Source organism: Leopardus geoffroyi, chromosome D4 (genome assembly GCF_018350155.1).
Source record: "Leopardus geoffroyi isolate Oge1 chromosome D4, O.geoffroyi_Oge1_pat1.0, whole genome shotgun sequence".
Taxonomy (NCBI): Eukaryota; Metazoa; Chordata; class Mammalia; order Carnivora; family Felidae; genus Leopardus; species Leopardus geoffroyi.
The window spans coordinates 80346013-80367185 of NC_059342.1; the positions used below are offsets into that span (position 1 = coordinate 80346013).

At 39.8% G+C, this 21173-nt stretch overlaps 2 protein-coding genes across 2 annotated transcripts in view; both read right to left on the reverse strand.

Annotated features, from left to right (window-relative positions):
• Positions 1-10803, reverse strand: part of LOC123592841 (complement C5-like) — an 87770-nt gene extending 76967 nt beyond the window's left edge. Inside the window, exons 1-3 of the mRNA XM_045468229.1 lie at positions 10697-10803; positions 6633-6825; positions 3624-3786 (exon numbers count right to left, since the gene is read on the reverse strand). Coding sequence (XP_045324185.1) covers positions 3624-3786; positions 6633-6825; positions 10697-10761 — 421 coding nt within the window. The 5' untranslated portion in view covers positions 10762-10803. The remainder of the gene's footprint in view (positions 1-3623; positions 3787-6632; positions 6826-10696) is intronic.
• A 9616-nt stretch (positions 10804-20419) lies between these two features.
• Positions 20420-21173, reverse strand: part of LOC123593213 (complement C5-like) — a 37194-nt gene continuing 36440 nt past the window's right edge. Inside the window, exon 17 of the mRNA XM_045468811.1 lies at positions 20420-20616. The gene's annotated coding sequence lies outside the window, so the exon portion shown is untranslated. The remainder of the gene's footprint in view (positions 20617-21173) is intronic.

Below are 21173 nucleotides of genomic sequence, written 5' to 3' on the forward strand. Positions count from 1 at the left end.
AATTAGTTCTCTTCATTTGTTTCCGCCAGCTAATAGATCCTTCCCTGCCTTTTAAGCAAATGCATCTGCTTAGAATTGAACTCTTAACTGCTTGAGACCTGCTGATCTAGTTCCTTCCCATACGACATATTGTAATTTCCCTGATGTTCATTTACTGATGCTCAAATCATTTCATGGCCAAAACTTTAGCCACAAAATAAAATTGAAGTGGAGCCATAATCCTTTTAAAGGGTTACTATTATGCAAAGTTCTACATAAAGAAGCCACATTAAGCTCTCTAAAATTGGTTTCAATAAGGTCAAAGCAAAATGTTCAGTAAATCTGCGCCCCCCCCCCCCGCCGCCATGCACACTCTGCTGTCCCCCTTGCCCTCATCCCCCTTCTGCCTCGTGTCCTCCCTTCTGCATTAGGGACATACCCAGTTCAGACTGAGTGTCACTGGGATGCTGCCAGATGCAGTATGTCACAAAAAGTTAAGAGCTCAGGCCCTGGAGACTCTGGGGGTCAAAACTTTGGTTTCATTCCTGGGAAGGTCGCTTCCTAGCATGCCCCGGAGTGAGAGACTTAATCCCTCTAAATCTTAGTTCCCTCATCTGTAAAACAGAACTGCTCGTATCCATTCTGTAGCATTGTGAGGGCCAAATGAGACAAAGCTGTTACACAGCCTGGAGCATCATAACTACTCAACGAGTGCTTATTACTTTTATTTTAGTATTGTTATTTCTACAACTGCTACATATCTACTTTTTACCCAGTTGGAGTCTAGATTAGAAAATCAATCTTGTATTCATGGCAACAGTGTATTGGAGGCAAGATCAATATAATTCTTTAGTACCAAAGATAATGGCTTCTTAGGTTTTGAAAAAAGCGTATTGAATGCCTTCTATGTGTCGACACGATGCTAGACTTGGAGATAGGGCGGTAAGAAAATCAGACACGGAGTGGAGGAGAGAGCGAACCCGTGATATCACAAGTGTATGTGCAATCCAGGGTGAGAAGCACTACAAAGACACTGCCTGGCTTTCTGAGAGCATACAAGAGGGGGATCTGAAGCAGTCATAGAGGTCAGAGAAGGCTGTGCTCTATGGATGACGTGTGGGAATCGAGTGGGTGTTAATAAGGCAGGCGGGGGTGAGGGGCATGCATGTACCAGGCAGAGATATACAGGCTTTAATATACACAGGCAGGAACGTAGTGTGAGAAAGCAGCTAGAAAGAGGTCAGTTTGACTGGTTTCCACAGATGAGGGGGAGCATGGTGGGTGATAAAGCTGGAGGGGAAGGCAGGACACAGGTTGTATGGAATTGAACGATTTTTGTTAATATTCTGAAGTCCTTAACCTACAAAGCCTCAAAGACTTAAGCCTTTAGCCTTAAAGATGGTTACACTATGGGGCGCCTGGGTGGCGCAGTCGGTTGGGCGTCCGACTTCAGCCAGGTCACGATCTCGCGGTCCGTGAGTTCGAGCCCCGCGTCGGGCTCTGGGCTGATGGCTCAGAGCCTGGAGCCTGTTTCCGATTCTGTGTCTCCCTCTCTCTCTGCCCCTCCCCCGTTCATGCTCTGTCTCTCTCTGTCCCAAAAATAAATAAACGTTGAAAAAAAAAAAAAAAAAAAGATGGTTACACTAAATCCCTCAAGGATCTTCAGATTAAATGTGTGGATCAAGACATGAGAGCTAGAAATAACAAGATTTAATCAGTTCTACTAAGAGAATGACTTAAGTAATTTTTTTTCTTCTGTGTAAATGAGGCTTTGTGCTATTCCACAGATCAAATAGTAATGGAAAACACTTCCCTAGTGCTTACTCTGAGCTAGGCATTGTCTTAAGTGCTTTATCCATATGAATTCACTTATCTCTTACAATGATTCTGTGAGGTAAGTTCTAGTATTATCTCTATTCTACAGGTGAGGAAAGTGGGGCTCAGAGAGGTTGAGTAACACGTGCAGGGTCATAGAGCTCACAACAGCCCACAACAGCCCAAGCTGGGGTTTGAACCCAGACAATCTGGCTCCAGAGTGTCTAATCTCCTAAATTAGTCCTTTGATATAAGAGGAGGACAAGGGCAAAGATATGTCTGTTTCTACGTATGATTATGTTTTAAAGTTTGTTTTTGAGAGAGAGAGAGAGACAGAGTGTGAGCGGATGAGGGGCAGAGAGAGAGGGAGACACAGAATTCGAAGCAGGCTCCAGGCTCCGAGCTTCTAGCACAGAGCCAGATGTGGGGCTCGAACTCACGGACTTCAAGATCATGACCTGAGCTGAAGTCGCTCGCTTAACTGACTGAGCCACCCAGGCACCCCAAGGTATGATTATGTTTTAAAGGGCCCAAGCTTTATGGGCTCTATGTACATACTAAGTCCTCTTCCTGGAGTCAAGAGATGCTATTACTCTGCCAATGACAATCTGTCCAAGCTGACAGCAATATCCCATCCTTTCTAGGCCTTTCCTTTCTGAGCTTGTCTGAACAGGAACTCCTGCTGCAGTGGTCATGGTTAGGCCTGTTCCTTCCTACTACTGTCATCACCAACGTCAACCAACATTTAGCAAGTATGCTCTGTGTGAAAAGTGTTTCCACAAAGCTGGCTGGTCCCTCTACCCTTCCCCCTGTCCTTCACCAACAATAACATTATTGAAAGTCCATAAACTCCCCTCCCACATGTAACTCTTATAATGCTATCTTTGATGTACTCAAAAGTTAACGATGGTGAGAAGAAGATACGGAGGAGTCAACTGACTGCAGACATGTGACCTTTATTCAGTTTTGAGAGACAGAGCGCAAGCAGGGGTGGGGCAGAGAGAGAGGGAGACACAGAATCCGAAGCAGGCTCCAGGCTCCGAGCTGTCAGCACAGAGCCTGACACGGGGCTTGAACTCACGAGCTGCGAGATCATTACCTGAGCCAAAGTCAGACACCCAGCCAACTGAGCCACTCAGGCACCCCTACACTTTTTTGAGTTTTACTTTTGGTTCACTGGGAATAAATCCAGTCATCCATCAGTCATAGGATGTTGCCTGCTATCCTGCCCTCTCTCCCACTAACAGAGGAACCACGAATATGAAGCAATATTCTATTAGAAACTTTCTTAAGTAGAGTCCCTCAGAAAATTAATATCCATATATCTGTTATCTAATTTATTCTTTGCTGAATCATCTGATTCCCTAGGGTTGGATTTGTTTTCTGAATTTGAGGAATAGCTTTAAAGTCAAAGGAACTTTTTAAAAAATGAACATGGCTCCATAATAAATTATTTTCTCATTTCCAAAATTATATTTGCAATTACATCTTCTACTTGTTTAATAAATAAAATATAACACAATATTTCGCAATTTTTAAAAAAGCTTTTTTTCTCCATGGAAACAACTAATGGGGCAGATTATATAATGGTTCATTTTGTACTTTCCATACAAATTTAAAATTTATACTTAAATGGTGTATTTAGTAATTTCTATATAAATTTTAGATTAAAATGCTATTTATAAGTATAGAAGTCATTGGGAATTGAGACTCTTTTGATCAAGTGGGAAACTTGTGTCCATTTCATTTCAAGTGTAAAAACAAACTCTACAGTATAATGTTAATCCCCCCCCTCTCCACCACAGAGGAAGAGGCATCTTATACCCTACCTGACTGTTGTGGAGTGTAAACAGGCTTGTCTGTATGAATGAAGAGAAATCCATTGTCATAGGTTATTGGCACTTTTTTTGATCTTGAAAAATGCTTCGATACAACTTCCAAATACACATGTGAAACTGGGTTCTGTCCTCCAGACAACTGTTTGGGTTGTACCTGTTAAAGAAAATGTTGATGGACTATAGTTTTTAGGTTATAAAAACTGTTGATTTTCTGAGTCCTACTGTCATTTCAATAGAACAAAAAAATGGGTATGAGTATTAAACCATTTAAAAGTCGTAGAGGAGCCAGAATACTGAATAAATTTTACCCAAAGTGTGTCACTGTCAAATATCATAGTCAGGATTTAGCCTTAAGCAATTAAAAGTCTTTTGGTTTCCATGTTTCCTAAATTTTATATACCCTTAATAAAGCTGCTACTATAGAAGCTTCTTAACAAACGTTCATTTCATCAGCTCACTGGATTAGCCCATGCTCTCCACTCCCTCAGTGCCACATCCTGCCTGATGTTCAGGACACTTTGTACTCTCTCTATCCTTCTGCCCCCACGGGTTGACCTGCCTGCTTTCTCATTTGGTGTATGTAATTGTAATTACTTTACATATGTTGGCATGATATGCAAATATAATACATAAAGAGTAATAAAAGAAAGAAAAGTGTTTCTATGAAAACTCAGGCTTTGGTAACATGGGGTAAAAGTTAATCCCTAAAACCAACAGCCGTGGAATTAAATCTGTGAGATCACTGTCAAAGTTTGGAAGACAGTAAAAACCTATAAAGACTCTGCACTCAGATTGCTTTACAAATGTCTTTACATTCTTTCTCCGCTTTAAAGAAACAGAAACTGTAAACAAAGATGATTTCTTAAAGGTGCAATGCATAATAAATAAGATTTGACACTCCAACCAGGGTGCCCATGCTTAAAGAAAAGACCTTGGCACAACATCAAACAATTGGCAAACAAAGATACATTACAATGTAAAATTAAATGCAGAAGATATGCATCAAGTTTTATGATTGCCTACTTAATCTACTCTTTCAATTAACTATCTAAGTCTGCTCAAGTCATGAGCACTTTCTGTGATGATGGAAATGTTCAATATCTACGTTGTCCGATATGGTAGCCGCCAGTCACGTGTCTATTTGGAATGTGGTTATTGTGACTGATGAACTGAATTTTTTATTGCAGTTAAATTTGATTGATTTAAATTTAAAGGTAACAGCCACACATGTGTCGCCAGTGACATCAGACATAAGAGTGTCTACTGAAATTAATTGGGAAATTAATTTTAATTCTTAATAAACCTAGTAACTGGAAGTATTTAAGAGATTAGAGGATTTGCAATCAAGAACATTAATGAAAAACTTCCTACATTCGGTTACAATTTATTTAGATCAGTGTTTCTCAAACTTGAATAATATACAGACTCCATTTAAAGGATAAAATGTGGGGTGCCTGGGTGGCTCAGTCAGTTAAGCATCCAACTCTGTTTTGGCTCAGGTCATTATCTCATGGTTTGTGAGTTCAAGCCCCACATCGGGTTCCGTGCTGACAGTGCGAAGCCTGCTTGAGATTCTCTCTTTCCCTCTCTCTCTGTCCCTCCTCCTCTCACTCTCTGTCTCTCTGTCTCTCAAAAATAAATAAATAGGGGCGCCTGGGTGGCGCAGTCGGTTAAGCGTCCGACTTCAGCCAGGTCACGATCTCGCGGTCCGTGAGTTCGAGCCCCGCGTCAGGCTCTGGGCTGATGGCTCAGAGCCTGGAGCCTGTTTCTGATTCTGTGTCTCCCTCTCTCTCTGCCCCTCCCCCGTTCATGCTCTGTCTCTCTCTGTCCTAAAAATAAATAAACGTTGAAAAAAAAATAAATAAATAAATAAATAAATAAACTTAAAAAATTTTATAATGGATAAAATGTTCTGGAGGACTCTCAGTGCTGACTTTTTATTGTTTATAATATAATAAAAATTTATTTTTATTACAATGTTACTTAAATATGTAAAACCTCAGACCAGTGTAATCTTCTTATGCTTATGAGTTTTATATAATTATAAAACCAAAACAGATTTATGAAATAAATTCAAAACACTGAAAATCAATATAATTCTCATCTTAAGCTCTTTTGTTTTTTATTTTTATTTTTTTTTTAATTTTATTATTTTTAAGTAATCTCCACACCCAGCGTGGGGCTTGAACTCATAACCCCGAGATCACAAGTGCACAATCTACCGACCGAGCCAGCCAGACACCCCTCTAATCTTAAGCTCTTTTAAAATTTCAAATATAAATTATTTTCTAAGGAGCTCATTTTAAAGAAACACTGGTCTAAATGAGCTTCAGAGCCCCTTCCATGTCTAGTTGTCTTTGATTTTCTGGTTGTTTACTTTTGAATCTATATCAGAATTTAAAACAGCATTTTGAGCGGAAGTAATTTTTAGTGAGAATTTTAAATAAGAAATGGCTGCAAACACTATTCTAACCAAGGTACACTACAATATCTTCATAGAAGGAAAAGTTATTTGATCCAGAATGATACAGTTTGTCAATGGGAGCTGTTCATTCAGGTAACCAATAATTTTATTAGTTTGGGAAGCTATAATCGCAGAATATTGGAGTTCAAGCTAACAAATGTTCTATAGCATCGTTGGGGTTTTGTAGGCGGTGCATTACAGATCAAGATGCATATTCATATTTTTCAATTTCTTTGTAATGGTAATTTTCACAGTTAGCTAGTATTTTCACTTCATTTCCAAATATTTTTGCATTAGTACAATTTTACTTTTCAATACGATCATTACAATTTACATGCATTGCTCAAAAAGCAGATACAACTCTTCTATTTAGAGTTTTCTGTTTCATCCATATTATCAGGGGTGACTGACATCATTTAATAATTACACAGTGGTGAGTGATAATAAATGGCCAAATCTCTACAACATTCAAAGTTGGTACACATTTTGTTGAGAATATTCTGTATGTATAAAGAAAATGAAGAATAAATACATACTGTTAAGACTGCAGAGTTTTGGAATTTATTCTCCATGGATAAAGTAACATAGCCTGAAGAGTAACTAAATTTTTTATCAGGATAACTTTTAAGAGAGATTGTTGCATCAAATGCTTCGGTGTATCCATAAACTTGAATTACAATATTTTCAGATGCTCCAACACGGAATATTTTTGGCGCTGAAATGACATACCTGTTGAAACAGGACAAAAAAAGGGCCGTTATCTTTAGGTGATTGCATTTCGTCGTGTTTCTTATTTTTTCATCTCACTTGAGAAATTCAAATAGGCACATTTTCTCAAAAGTGATATTTTTAAATCAAAGTTTATTAGTGATCTATGATAATTTCGGCATGGCTTCCAAGAAGTTTGGAATTAAGACTTGAGAAACAGAGCTGGAGATTTAGTTAGCATTTAGAAAGTTACTAATAACACTTTCCCTGAGCCGCTGCAGCAAAGAGAGACTCTGAATGCTGTTGACTGGAATATGTACCTAAGGTCAATATATTTACTCAATGAAGAAGAAGGCGACAAAGGCACCAGGGATTGAATTCCAGTCTGTCATCTACTGGTTGAGTGACCATGGTAAAGTCACTAACCCTTTCTAAGACCAAAATAATTTACCTGTGAAAATACCACCTTCTTTACCAGCTTGCAGTAAAGGACTAAATGAGAATATGCATATGAAAACACCTAGCGTGCTTAGTACTCGATAAATGTTAAGTTTCCTTAATTTGACTAAAATGAGTTAAAAGCTATTCCCAGTATTGTTTTTCACATGGTTTATACAAGAATGCAAATGAGTCTATATAGGTTTTTGAAATAAATTTTTTAAATGTGTGTATTTTCATTGGTTTATTAAAAGAACACTTACAAATATAAACTCTTAGTTATATTTCATGAAAGTGGCTAATTTGGATAGTGAGAGCCATATGTGTGATTACACAGGAAAAGAAAAGTATGCTCCAACCCAAAAGGTCACAGTGACGGACTAATTCAAGTGGCCGAACAGGCCTGGAGGCCATCTGCCACGGCACCTGGCAGAATTATTGCGGGCCCCTGTCAACAATATGACGTTTATTATTATTTTTTTTTTTAATTTTTTTTCAACGTTTATTTATTTTTGGGACAGAGAGAGACAGAGCATGAACGGGGGAGGGGCAGAGAGAGAGGGAGACACAGAATCGGAAACAGGCTCCAGGCTCTGAGCCATCAGCCCAGAGCCCGACGCGGGGCTCGAACTCACGGACCGCGAGATCGTGACCTGGCTGAAGTCAGACGCCCAACCGACTGCGCCACCCAGGCGCCCCAACAATATGACGTTTAAAAAGTCAGGAAGTCTTTGGTAACAAATGAAATTAATTTGGAAACAATTAAGTCCTTTTAAAGCATCTGGCAGCAAATTGTAAAAGAGGGAAAAGATCTCCAGATTTCCAACCATCATCTGAATTCCTCAAATGCTTACCCAGGAAGAGGAGGAAATGAGAAAAGTTAAGTTTTGCTGATAATAAGATACATTTCCTGAAATCTGTGCTAGGTACTGTTTTAACAACTAGATAGATAGATAGGTAGATAGATATACTCACTTTGTGCTACAACCACTCTGTGAGGAAGATCTTATTATTACTCCCATTTTACAGATGAAGAAACTGATAATTTACTTGCCGAAGGTCACACAGTTAAGTTACAGAATTAGGAATTGAACCCAAGCAGCCCGTTTCCTGGGTTAACAATTTCAATTGCTATACTAAACTAGATAGCAAGAGTTATGCAATCTGAAAAATCTAGAAAAATACGCTATTTTAATTTCAGCATTCTCGTAAGTTTTATCTTTTTCAGTTTAATATTGTTTTAATTTTGAATTGTCCATATGGTGGTGGTGGTGGTGATAAAACATAAAGTATTCAGTATTTAGAAGTCCCTAAAAGATGGCTTTGGAATCACCCTTCATACAGATTCTAGTCTTTATTGGCTTATCAGTACCACAATCTATTTACATAAAAAAATCATTCTTAAAAAAATATATCCTACTTTTCTTATTTTCTTTCAACAGTTTAAGAGGGTCAGGCCAGGGACGCCTGGGTGGCTCAATTGGTTAAGTGTCTGGCTCTTGGTTTTGGCCCAGGTCATGATCTCATGGTTTGTGAGTTTGAGCACCACATTGGACTCTCCACTGACAGTGGAGAGCCTGCTTGGGATTCTCTCTTCCCCTGCCGCTACCCCACTCGCTCTCTCTGTCTCTCTCAAAATAAATAAATTAATTAAAAATATTTTAAAAAGAAAAGAAGATCAGGCCACTGAGCTTGCAGAGAGGCAAAAATATGACTTTGGCCTCTACCTGGAATACTCTTTCCCCAGATATTTGCATAATTTGCTTCCTCTCACTTTCTACAACTTTGGGGTAAGGCCCCATCATTTCTTTATCCTCTGACTCTATTTTTTTCTTCCTTGTACTGATAGCCACCTAATATTATTCATTCATTCATTGGTTCATTCATCCACCCATCATTTGCTTCTCCCACTAGAATGCAAGCTTTATACCACCAATTACATCCCCAGTGCCTATCACATGGTAGGTGCTCAATAAATTTTGTTGAATCAATCAATCAAATTAATTATATTGTTTGCTATGCTGTAAACAGCACACTGTCATTTTTTCAGAGAAAGAAAGGAGATGCTTATTAAGGGCCAGTAGTAGTAGAAAGAATTCAGAATCATGAGACCCTGGTTCTAGTCCTAATTCTACTACTAATTTGAAGTCACTTAATCTCAATCTCCCTGAACTTTTGCCACTTGCCTCTCAAAAGCGAGTATATAAAAACTACCGAGGAAAGGGGGTAAGACTGTGGCCATGTGAGAAAATCAGATAGGGGTGGGAGAGTGTTGTCAATTTATGACATCCTGAGTATACATTTATATTTATATTTTCAATATTTATGTATACATTTATGACAAAATGAAAAAAAGAAAAAGCAAACCAAAGTGGAAAAAAAAGAATCCTTAATACAAGCCCTGCTTTTGTCTCCCTCCAGCAGCATGATCTTTGGCAAGTCACTTTCCCCTCTGTCTGGGTTTATCCTTATATGTGAAATAAGTAGGTTCAATTAGATACTTTCCAGTTCCTTTTCAGTACTAAAATGCTATTTCTAGATACAAAATCATTTATTTATTTATTCATTTATTTATTTATTTAGAGGGAGTGAGAGTGAGCACGAGCGGGAGAGGGACAGAGAGGGAGACAGAATCCCAAGCAGGTTCCACGCTGTCAGTGCAGAGCCTGACCCATAACCTGAGTTGAAATCAAGAGTTGGATGCTTCACTGAGCCACCCAGGTGCCCCCAAAATCAGTATTTTTTTTAACATTTATTTATTTTTGAGTGGCAGAGTGAGACAGAGCATGAGCAGGGGAGGGGAAAAAAGAGAGGGGGACACAGAATCTGAGGCAGGCTCCAGGCTCTGAGCTGTCAGCACAGAGCCCAACATGGGGCTTGAACGCATGAACCTCAAGATCGTGACCTGAACCGAAGTCAGATGCTTTACTGAATGAGTCCCCCAGGCGCCCCCAAACCAGTATTTTTTAAGAAATACTGTGAAATGCACAATATTTCTATAACACCAAAATTTGTGAAGAATTAATTCATAAATTTAGAAACAGTTACAATAGGTTTTCAAATCACAGTATTAGAATTGACCTCAAAGTAACATGTGCTTTACTATGCACAATAAGTACATGGAATATACAAAGAAAATTATGAACCAAATAGAAATAAGCAATCAATGGCAAGAAAGTTTATTATCTTGAGTTTATTTTCTGCTCTTCTGAAGAGGAATTCAAACAATCACTTATGTAGATTTTTATAAATAACAATCCCATAAAGCTGCTGTGTTGTAAGCCACTCCTCAAATCAAAATGCTTCCATGAATTTCTCATTCAGAGGTGAGACTATTCACCAGGTGCTCTAGGAAGTAGAAAGTTATTTTCAAATTAGCACCATCTACTGAATTTATTTTTCACTCATCACAACTAAGATGCATTGATAAATGAAGATGGGTTCTTTTACTTACGTTTGTTCCTGTCCCCAACTTTTACCCAGGAAGATTAAAAAAACAAGTATGCCCCAAAGGCCCATGGCTGGAGGTATCAGTCAACCATGGATATAACCTTTTTGAAGCTACTCTCCTTTTAAATAAACTGAGATTGAAGAATTTGGGTACATTAGTTTACTGGTTAATTATTAATGTCAGAAAGAGGGACTTTTAAGTCGGAAAACTAAAATCAGAACTGAAAAACACCCTTTAATGCCCAGATGCAGAGGTAGGAGATCTTTTAGAAAGGGATTTACACCTAGAGATTTATTTTGATTAATACAAATAAGGAGATTCTAACATGGGAATTTGACAGTAGAATGAATGGCTCAAAGCTAGAAGCCAGTAGATCTCTTTGCCTTTGGCCTTATCCCTTTTGACCAGGACACCTGCTCTGAAGTTGTATCAATCTGTGAGCATGCCTCTGATAAATCTATATGCTCTGATACTGACAGAGACCCACCAGGATTCAGTTTCAAAATGAGATGATTTTAGGATAGGTCTGGTTTAGACAAGGCTCATGAAGTAATCTTTCTAGAGAAATCCTGAGTGGTTGTGTCATTGGCACTGGAAATGGCCTAAGGATAAGACAGATCTTCAGAGAAGCTCTATGGAATTGTTCCTTGGTCTGTCCCAGTCTACAGAAGATGCTGAACATTAGGTAGAGGAAAGATTGTGATAGGCAATGAAAATGCCATGCTGAGGACACTGGCATTGTTTTCTAGGAAATAACCCATCAAATACTTTTCTATTTAGCAGGGAATGGATATCCTCCAATATCTATTAATTCATATGACACAAATTCCAAATTTGCATTCATTCAGATGCAGAATATCTTTTTTTTAAATAAACTCATGTTTATACCTTTCAATGAAGATTTTAATAATTTTAATAGAAGAGCTGAAGAAAAAAAAGCTTCCTATAACAAACACGTCTATTAACTTAGAATGAAATAAAATTTTATCCTTGAGATTTGTATGTTTTATGTTTGCTAGAAAAAATTTTATGTACAATCTTCCTTATATTTGTACTCATCTACCTTAGTACCTAATAGGTACTTTATTCTAAAGTAACAGAACCAATTTCTCTAGACATTTTTCAATTATTCAGATGTTTTAGGGTCACATTGGCATTCCTTGCTTTGAATTAATAAGGTTTTAACCTTACCAACATTTTAGTACTAAACTCATTAGAAAAATGTCACACAAAAGAGAATTTGATATACAAATTTCACTAAAGATATTTCTTGCATGTTATTGAGGTGATAAAAAAAATCTTCCATGATTGTCTGACAATCTAGTACATTTATTTCAAAAGGGAATCTGTGAAATGATTAAACTGGGTTACGAAAGATGGGTCAAGTTAAAACAAACAAAGTCCTTTTGCCATCATTTTCGGGAAAAGATACTTAGGAGAAAGCAAGAATACTCAAATCATCGTAGATATCTGTGTTTTAAGCCCAAGGAAGTTTGCTTGTATTATAGAATCAATAGTGATAAATGATATTTGCAATCATTTCCAAACATTTCCAAACATATTGGCATATTTCTGTGAAAGAAAACACTTTTTATTTTTTTTTTAATTAAAAAAATTTTTTTTAACCTTTATTTATTTTTGAGACAGAGAGAGACAGAGCATGAACGGGGGAGGGTCAGAGAGAGGGAGACACAGAATCCGAAGCAGGCTCCAGGCTCCGAGCTGTCAGCACAGAGCCCGACGCGGGGCTCCAACCCATGGACCGCGAGATCATGACCTGAGCCGAAGTCAGACGCTTAACCGACTGAGCCACCCAGGCACCCCGAAAACACTTTTTAAAATAATGGATCTCAGAGGTCCCCACTAAAACCAAAATTCAATTCACAGATTTTCAAGTGTGTTTGAAACTTTTTAACTGCCTTTTAAACATGGCTCAGAGGTGGATTCTTCTTCACAATGTTGACTTTCAGGGGTAGTTTTTAGCTTTTATACAAATATGCAACTCTAAAAGAGGAGAATCCGGGGCTCCTGGGTGGCGCAGTCGGTTAAGCGTCCGACTTCAGCCAGATCATGATCTTGCGGTCCGTGAGTTCGAGCCCCGCGTTGGGCTCTGGGCTGATGGCTCAGAGCCTGGAGCCTGTTTCCGATTCTGTGTCTCCCTCTCTCTCTGCCCCTCCCCCGTTCATGCTCTGTCTCTCTCTGTCCCAAAAATAAATAAACGTTGAAAAAAAAAATAAAAAATAAATAAATAAATAAAAGAGGAGAATCCAAGTCTGGCAGAAACTTTGCTGGTCATCTGGCCTTCCTGCTAATGCCATGTTGATTCTACCCTCAGGACAGAGCCCACATGACTTCGCTTAGTTCACAAGGCCCCTCCTGATCTGGATTCTACTTGATTCTTCAGCCTCAATGTTGCCCTTCTTCACTCCAGTCAAATAGCGTAATTCCTTATTATTATTCTCGGAAGTCACCATGATATGAAGGTGTTCCTACCACCTAAATAGTCAGCCCAATACTATCACTATTATTCTTACCTTATTTATATCCTCAAGTTGGTGTGTCATCAGAAATATGGGATATATATGGGTTAGTGCTACCAGCACTGAAGAATGCAGCCCACTCAGTCTATTTATAACAGCGGCGTGAGAGGGAATATTGGGGTACAAACTACAACTAATTGGGAACCTCATATATAAATATCCATCCTTAGTTACTTGTCTTCCTATATATTTAAATGGATTTTTAAAAGTTTATTTATTTATTTTGAGAAAGAGAGAGTGAGCATGAGTGGGGAAGGAGCAGAGAGGAAGAGAGGGAGAATTCCAAGCAGATGTGGGGCTCGAACTCACAAGCCCTGAGATCGTGACCTGAGCTGAAACCAAGAGCTGGGCACTTAACTGACTGAGCCATCCAGGTGCTCCTATTTAAATGGATTAAAAAAAAAACACTTAGCTACAATAGTTTACTGAAACAAAGTCTTGCCAAAAATTCCAATGTGTAAAATAGTTGGAGTAGAGGTGCTTTGAGAGAAGCACAGTGGGGTGCAGGCTGTCTGCCTGTCTCCCCCAGGTGCACCCCCAGGTGGCCCTTGAGGAGGCTTAATGGGAACTCTGGGGTCCCTGGGCACACGGTTTAAAAATTGTTGACTTAAAGTACCAACAACCTCTTCCAAGCGTTCTTGCTTCACTTGGTCCTTTCCCGTTACTTCTAACATCTCCAAGTCCAGCTTGAAATTAGTTTTTCAGTTGATCAGGCCAAAGGAGAAACTAATCTCTTTTTCATCTCGTGCCCAAGAGCCACTGCTTTAGCTGCAAATTAAAGTTCCTCTCCCAAGTGACTTGGGCTGTCAACACCAAATCCTCTATAAGTCCCTTGTTCCTTCACAATCCTGTGCTTGTATCCTACAGCCAAGACCCCAGTACCCCAACATTGCTCAGCAATTCACCACAAGCTCCAAGAGGCCTGGTAGAGGATAATGGAAAGGTCGAAACTCTAGGTATATACCCCAGAAAATGTGCACACATTTGCCTAAAGTGTGCATGGACTAGCATGGAAAGGCTCTTTGTAGCATTATTTGTCATAGCAAAATTTGGCAGCAACCTAGAACAATAGAAAAACGGTAAATACATGACTGTATTTTCATGCAATGGAAAGCAATGTTGGCTGATAAAACCAACCTGCAAAATGACACAAAGACCATAACAACACAAACATAAATTAAAAAAAAATGCAAAGCAATGTTATGGCCTATAGACATTTACATCAGTAGTAATAACATAAACATGATTGTGAAAGATAAATACTGCATCAGGATAAACGGTACTGTCTGGGAAGGGAAGGAGAATGGGGGAAGGGGTAGGAAAAGGGTACACAGACTGTATCCCTTATGTTTTGTTTTAAAGGAAGATCTGAAGTCAGTATGGCAATATTTTACAAATAATTCAGGGGAGTTTTGCAGTAGTTATACTGGTGTTTGATACATCACTCACTGTACTTTTCTAAAAGTTTGAAATATTTCATTGAAAAAAAAGAAAGGATGGTTTGAAGTGAGGCAGACTTGAACTCAAATCCTGACTGCCTATCTAGGGATGGGCTCTTGGCCAAATTAAGATCCACTTTCATTGTCTATAAAATCAAATGATAATTCTTCATAGAGCCAATGGGAGAATGATATGAAACATGTATGTAGTTCTTGACACATAGTGTGAATCTGAGAATGGTCACTGTTCTTCTTATTGGCTAGGACAGACTTATGACCTTCTACTCTTTTTTTGGAAATATGTGCACAGCATCATGGCAATCTGTATTTGATACAGTTTTATTTTCCTGGCCGCTGCTGGGCAGACCACAACACCAATGGTAGCATGACTCTCAGGATGAAAGGTTATCTTTATCATCGAACCCAGCAGATTTTGCTTCCCACTTCTTTTGTTTGTCAACTGTCAATTAAAGGTCTGGGATTAGATGACTAACATCTTAAGAATCTATCTAATTGCTACATCATGAGAGTCTGATAGCCTAACTTAGTGAGCAAAGGAGCACAAAAAGGTTTCCATGGACCAGAACCTTTTTAGAAGGCATTTAAAGAAAATTTTCTTTTGTTTATGACATTGATTTCCATTAGCAGATTATGTGTACCCTACTATTTTCCTTATAATCCATAAGAAGTCTTTGCTCAAAAAGGTCCTCCTCACTGTGACCCTTATGAAAGATACTGTTTGAAGCATTTTCTTATTTCGCAGGAGGAGGTTTAGTAATTAAGAAGGAAAGCCATAGGGGCACCTGGGTGGCTCAGTTGGTTAAGTGTCCAACTCTTGATTTCGTTGGCTCAGGTCATGATCTAACAGGTTCATGAGATCGAGCTTCATGTCTCTCTTTCCCTCTCTCTCTGCACTTCCCCCACCTGTGAGCGTGCACACACACTCTCACTCTCAAAATAAGTAAATATTTTTTTTTAAAAGGAAGGAAGGGCATAAATGTTAATTCACCATCTCAACAAGACCTATTGAACTCCAGTGAATTTTAATAGGTGCTTTGTGAGAGCCAGACATAGAGGACATGTTCTCAAATTTTAAAGAACTTATCCAAATAATGACAACGCAATAGCCACCGATTACTAGCTCCTAACGTGTATCCATTATTGCGATAATGAAATTACGCAAATGGTCTCTGATCTGCACAACCACTCTGAAGGGTGCTATAACCTTCAGGTCACCAATGAAGAAACTGAGGCTCAGAAAAATATAGTGGTTTGCCTCAGGGAACACATCTAATAACTAGCAGAGACGGGGATTTGATTGTGGTAGGGTCAGTAGGAAAAAGAAGAGAGACATACCAAACCAGGTTGCAGCCTTAGCTTCTCTTTGACCCCTCCTCCAGCTATTTGTAATTGATTCTCCATTTTATAAACTCTATAATACTTTATACAGCCTGATCCACACATTCTGATTTTTATTTACACACCATTGTAAATTCTAGACAGAGGCTCAAAGGTACTACATGGGAATAGGTATGACATTAAGTGAAGGACTAATCTGACTTCTGTCCGGTTCTCTCTTCCTCACGGGGCGCTGAGGTAAGACTAGCTGATCAGACAACCAGGCAGATGGTAGACTGGGGAGATGACCTGACAAGGCTAGAGGTAGGCACAGCCAGAGAACAACCAGGTAAGCCACACCCTAGGGAACACGGCGATTCAAATCCAAGGATGGATGATCTTGTATTTAGGTCCTTGAGAGAACCCAAGTCAAAATGACCCAGCTAAGGCATTCCTGAATCCCTGCCATTACCTAGCAACACTAAACTTGTACACTAGAATAGCCGTTTCTCTAAAGATACAATGCTGGGGAAAGCTCCTTGTGCTCAGTACCACCACTAATGGGCACTTGCTTACCACTCAATAATTCCCAAGCATACTCTAGGGGTGCCTAGGTGGCTCAGTCGGTTAAGCGTGCAACTTCGGCTCAGGTCATGATCTCTCAGTCTGTGAGTTCGAGCCCCGCATCGGGCTCTGTGCTGACAGCCTGGAGCCTGCTTTGGATTCTGTGTCTCCCTCTCTCTCTGACCCTACCCCGTTCATGCTCTGTCTCTCTCTGTCTCAAAAATAAATAAAAATTAAAAAATAAAAATTCCCAAGCATACTTTAAGTTCTTAAAGAGCAGCAGGTTCAGACAGCTCCTTGAAAGCGCCACCTGCTGGTAGTAACTTAACCGCATCCCAAAGCAGACTGGAATAATTTGTGCTGTGCTGATGGCCAGTGCTAACACATAACACCTTCTCCAAGGTAGACTCAGACTTCCCTTTTCTCGTCCCTTCTGAGAACTAGTTTCTTCAGTTCCTGGAGAGAGCAATGCCTACCTTGCCTTCTTATAGGAATGCTGAAATGTGATATCCCTGAGCATTGGAAATCATATAAACATGTAAGGAGTTCTTATGATTATTTTTTTAAGCATCTTATCTCTCTCCTGCTTTATCAACTTCTTTCTTTCTGCCTGCAAACATGCAGAAGTCTCCATTAGTTGGACAAAAAAAAAAAAAAAAAAAAGCCAAATATCACAGAACTTTTCAATGGATTTTTCTCCAAAAATCACTGCTAAACCTCTCAAAGGCTTAGTCTGCTCCCTTTTTAGAATTTTCTTTTCCTCCATTTATCCATGGACTCCCCCTCACCAGACTGCTGCACAGATATCTTCATGGAAGTTATTTAGAAAGAAAATAAGGAATGAATAAAATGATTGCTCAGCAGCAGAGGCCACTTGATGTTGGTTGGCATGATTTGGCATTGTTCTCATTTTACACACAAAGACCCTGATGATCAGACAGGGCTCAAAGGAAGGAAGGGGGCCTAGAATCACACAGAAAGAAGTAGCCAAGGCCACCTGTACAATTTGAGGGTCCCAGTGTAAGATGAAAATGTAGACCTGCTTATTCAAAAAGTAAGAAAAGGTGCGGTATTAAAACATAAAAACCTTTTCATTTCTTCTGTGGTCTCTTCCTCAACTTGCAATGGTGTTTTTTACTTGCTATTTTTAATGTCATTCTAAGTCAAGGAAAATCAAAGGTTTAAATTAATGGCGTGAATTTTACCATTCATCTTCATTTAGTGCGATGCTAGTTTTAAATGCTAATACAAGGGCACTTAATTCATATGTAGAATCACCAAGACCACGCAGTTTGTTTTTCAGATCTCATACATGCATGTATACTTTGTTCTTATCAGAACATTGGAAATGCAGTGCAAAACAAACTCGACTGTTATTTTACTTTTTGACATGTGTATTCTACCAACACTCTCTACCTTTGCTTACTGAAGAGTAAGAAAAGCCTGAATGGAAAAGGAGCTATGGGTTATCCTGCATTTCCCCTTCCTTCTGTGTCATCATATTTAGTTCCAGTCATTGGCTAATAACATGAACAAGAAAGAATATGATGAGTTTCCTCTGCCATTTGTGTTTCTTAGAATGCCATTGTGGTTGTTGTTTGTTTTTGCATTCAAACCAAATTCTGGCTCCAAAAGAATATATGGCCTCTAAAGGCTGTCAGCACCCTGCTTGTTGAGTCATAGACATGACATACTTACTTTGTATTCACTTTGAGTCTCCCTAAACTGCATTGTGGGTCCACTGGTATTCTGTGTTCATGGGGTATCGTGAATGCTCTATGTGAATGGGGTGAAAAGGAATGGTGGGCACATGTGTTTGCACATATCTCCTCTGTTCACCTACATGCTCCATTTCCCCATCACACTTATAAGACACAGGTTCAAAGACATAACTATTAATAAATTCAGAAGTGTGGGCCCTTCTGAGTGCTGGGCCCTCTGTGACTGCACAAGCTGCATGTCCACGAAGCCAGCTCTGGAGTAGCGAAGCCAGGAGCAGAGCCATATATGACTCCAAAGTCTCTTAACCTCACATGGAGTCTCTTCAAATAACACAGGGCAAGTAGCAAAGGGATTGCAATCTGGGAGGAGAATGATAAGGAGGGAGAAGTGTTTGGGAAGATGGTTGTCAAAAGGACACAATAGCTCAGTTACTTTAGGCAGACGTACAGACTGGCATGAGCTAGGAGATATGACCTGGAAGCAAGCCAGCTCCCAAGGGTGGGACAGACAGTGTCCTAGCTTGTAGATGCTTAGAAAGCATTCCTTTTGGCAGCCAGCATCTACAGAGCACTTTCAAAACGAGGCAAAAGAGAGGCAGCCAGTATCAGGGGTCTAAGAAAGTAATATCTTAACAGGTAGGTCATGTTGGGCTGCGTTCCTCAAGAGGCCAGGCAGAAAATCACATTAAGATGGACTATTGGCAAATAGGTAGGACCTACCTAACTATACGGCTGAGGTCAGGGGATGGCCACGATGGAGGCAGGGTCCCTGATCAAGAAACAGACCAGGAGGGGGAGTCATCATTTAATGGGCACAGAGTTTTTGTTACAAATCATGAAAAGGTTTGGGGTATAAATGATATTGATGGTTACATAACATTGTGAATGTATTTAATGCCACTGGGTTGTATACTTATGAGTGGTTAAAATAATATTACGTTCTATATATTTTACTATAATTTTTTAAGCTGCAAAGAAAAAAGATAGACAGACCAGGGAGGAGGCAGACATTCAAAGATCAGAATTGAGGCATATATAATATGAGCAAGGAGAAGTAGATGCCAAATCCTATACCACATGTACTCAGCATTTAATAACATCTTGCCTCTAGATCACATAGAATCACTTCTGGGAGTTCTGCACTTTTCCCTTAAGAAAATAAGATCTTGGGGGATGATGGATGTGATCTGGTTGGGGTGAGGGTAGGGCCTCTTAAAAGCTTTTCCCTACTCTGTTAGGGGAGCAAGAAAGGCAGTTCAGTGTGGACATCTCTGGTAGCCTCTTCACTTGCTTGGACAGGTTTCCTCATCTGAGCAGCTACTATGCCAGCTACTGTGGGACAGAACCTGGGGCTGAGTCCATAGGTATCTGGGAAAGAGGGAGGGCTAATTCTGCCACATAAGGGGGGGATCCTGTGCACCAAGCCCTGGCACAGGCCATGGGTAAGGGGCACCTTGAGAACTGCTAAGACCATGGTTTGGGCTTGGAATTGTCTCTCAGAATTCCCCAAGGGTCCTTGGAACCCCAGCCCCAGGTGCCACATGGGATCTAGCTTCAAGTGCACTTGGCGAGAAGGCCTGTATTAGCATCCTAGCTCCCTTTTAAGAATAATGTCCTTCACCCTTGTGAAATTGGTGGAGTGCATCCCAGGTATCCCTGGCTTAGGAATGAAGGATTTGGTGGACAGGGATGGGAATGCTGCAGGGGGTGGCGAGAGGCTGGGATGAGATAGAGAGATGTCTGGGCTGTCATTAGGGATGGAGAGAGATGAAGGATGGCTTAATCAGATGGAGAAGTCTGATAGCAGGAATAATCTATAAAGGATGGAGAAGAGAAAGAGAGAAGAGAGAATTGAGATTTAGGTGTGCCTGCAGTCAACCATTCAACAAATGTTCACTGGGCACCTAAAATGTACCAGACAGTGGTTGGGGCAGCAATGGGGAACTAGACAGGATGTTCAAGGAACTTGGGGTCTAGTGTTGAAGACAGACCATCAAATGAACAGTTAAACCAAACTGTGATGAGCGTTATGACAGGGGAGCTACACAGGGCCAGAGAAAGAAAATGAGTTTATAATAATCAGAATTAGGTTCTGCTGTATATAACACGCAATCAAAATCACTGTTGCCCAAATGAGGTATATGTTTATTTCTTTCTCACATAAAAGAAGTCCAAGGCTGCAATGGCATTTCCATATGTCCTCAGAGGCAGAGGCCGTTATTTTTTTGTTCTGCCATGCTATCACCTAGCTTCCATCTTCAGTGTTACCTCATGGTCCATGTTGGCTGCTGGAACTCCAGCCATTGTTTGTAGGATGAGGGCTGCAAAAAGAAAGGCAGAAAAGAGACCCCTCCCTGTTGAATCCACTTGCTTTGAGCAGCCTTCTCCAAAGTCCCATACATACATTTCATGAAGAGACTTGGGAATAGGCTGTGCCCAACTTCAAGGGAAATGAAGGCCAGCTAAAATTCAGGTTTTGATAATAAGGAGGAAAGAAAGAATGAATTCCAGGTTAGTTAGTACTCGCTGACACGAGTGTTTTCATCTTTTGCGTTCCATATTCCTGAATATCAAAACATGATGTTGAATTCTAGCAGAACTCCCAAAGATTATTATTTTTGGCAATACAGAGTATTCTTTTGTAAGGAAAGGCAGAATTCATAAATATATTTAAATATTTCATTTTAAGACCTTGAGCTTATGGGCGGGGGGGGGGGGGGGAAAGGTGAATTTTTCTGCCAGGAATGTACTCAACTAAGGAGATCTTTTCTCTGGCCATGAGTAGCCAGAGATGAGCAAACCACCACAAAGATACTCAAGGCAAGGGCAAGGACCCGGGGCCAAACAGTACAAATCAGGGTATCAGGTCAAGTTTGGT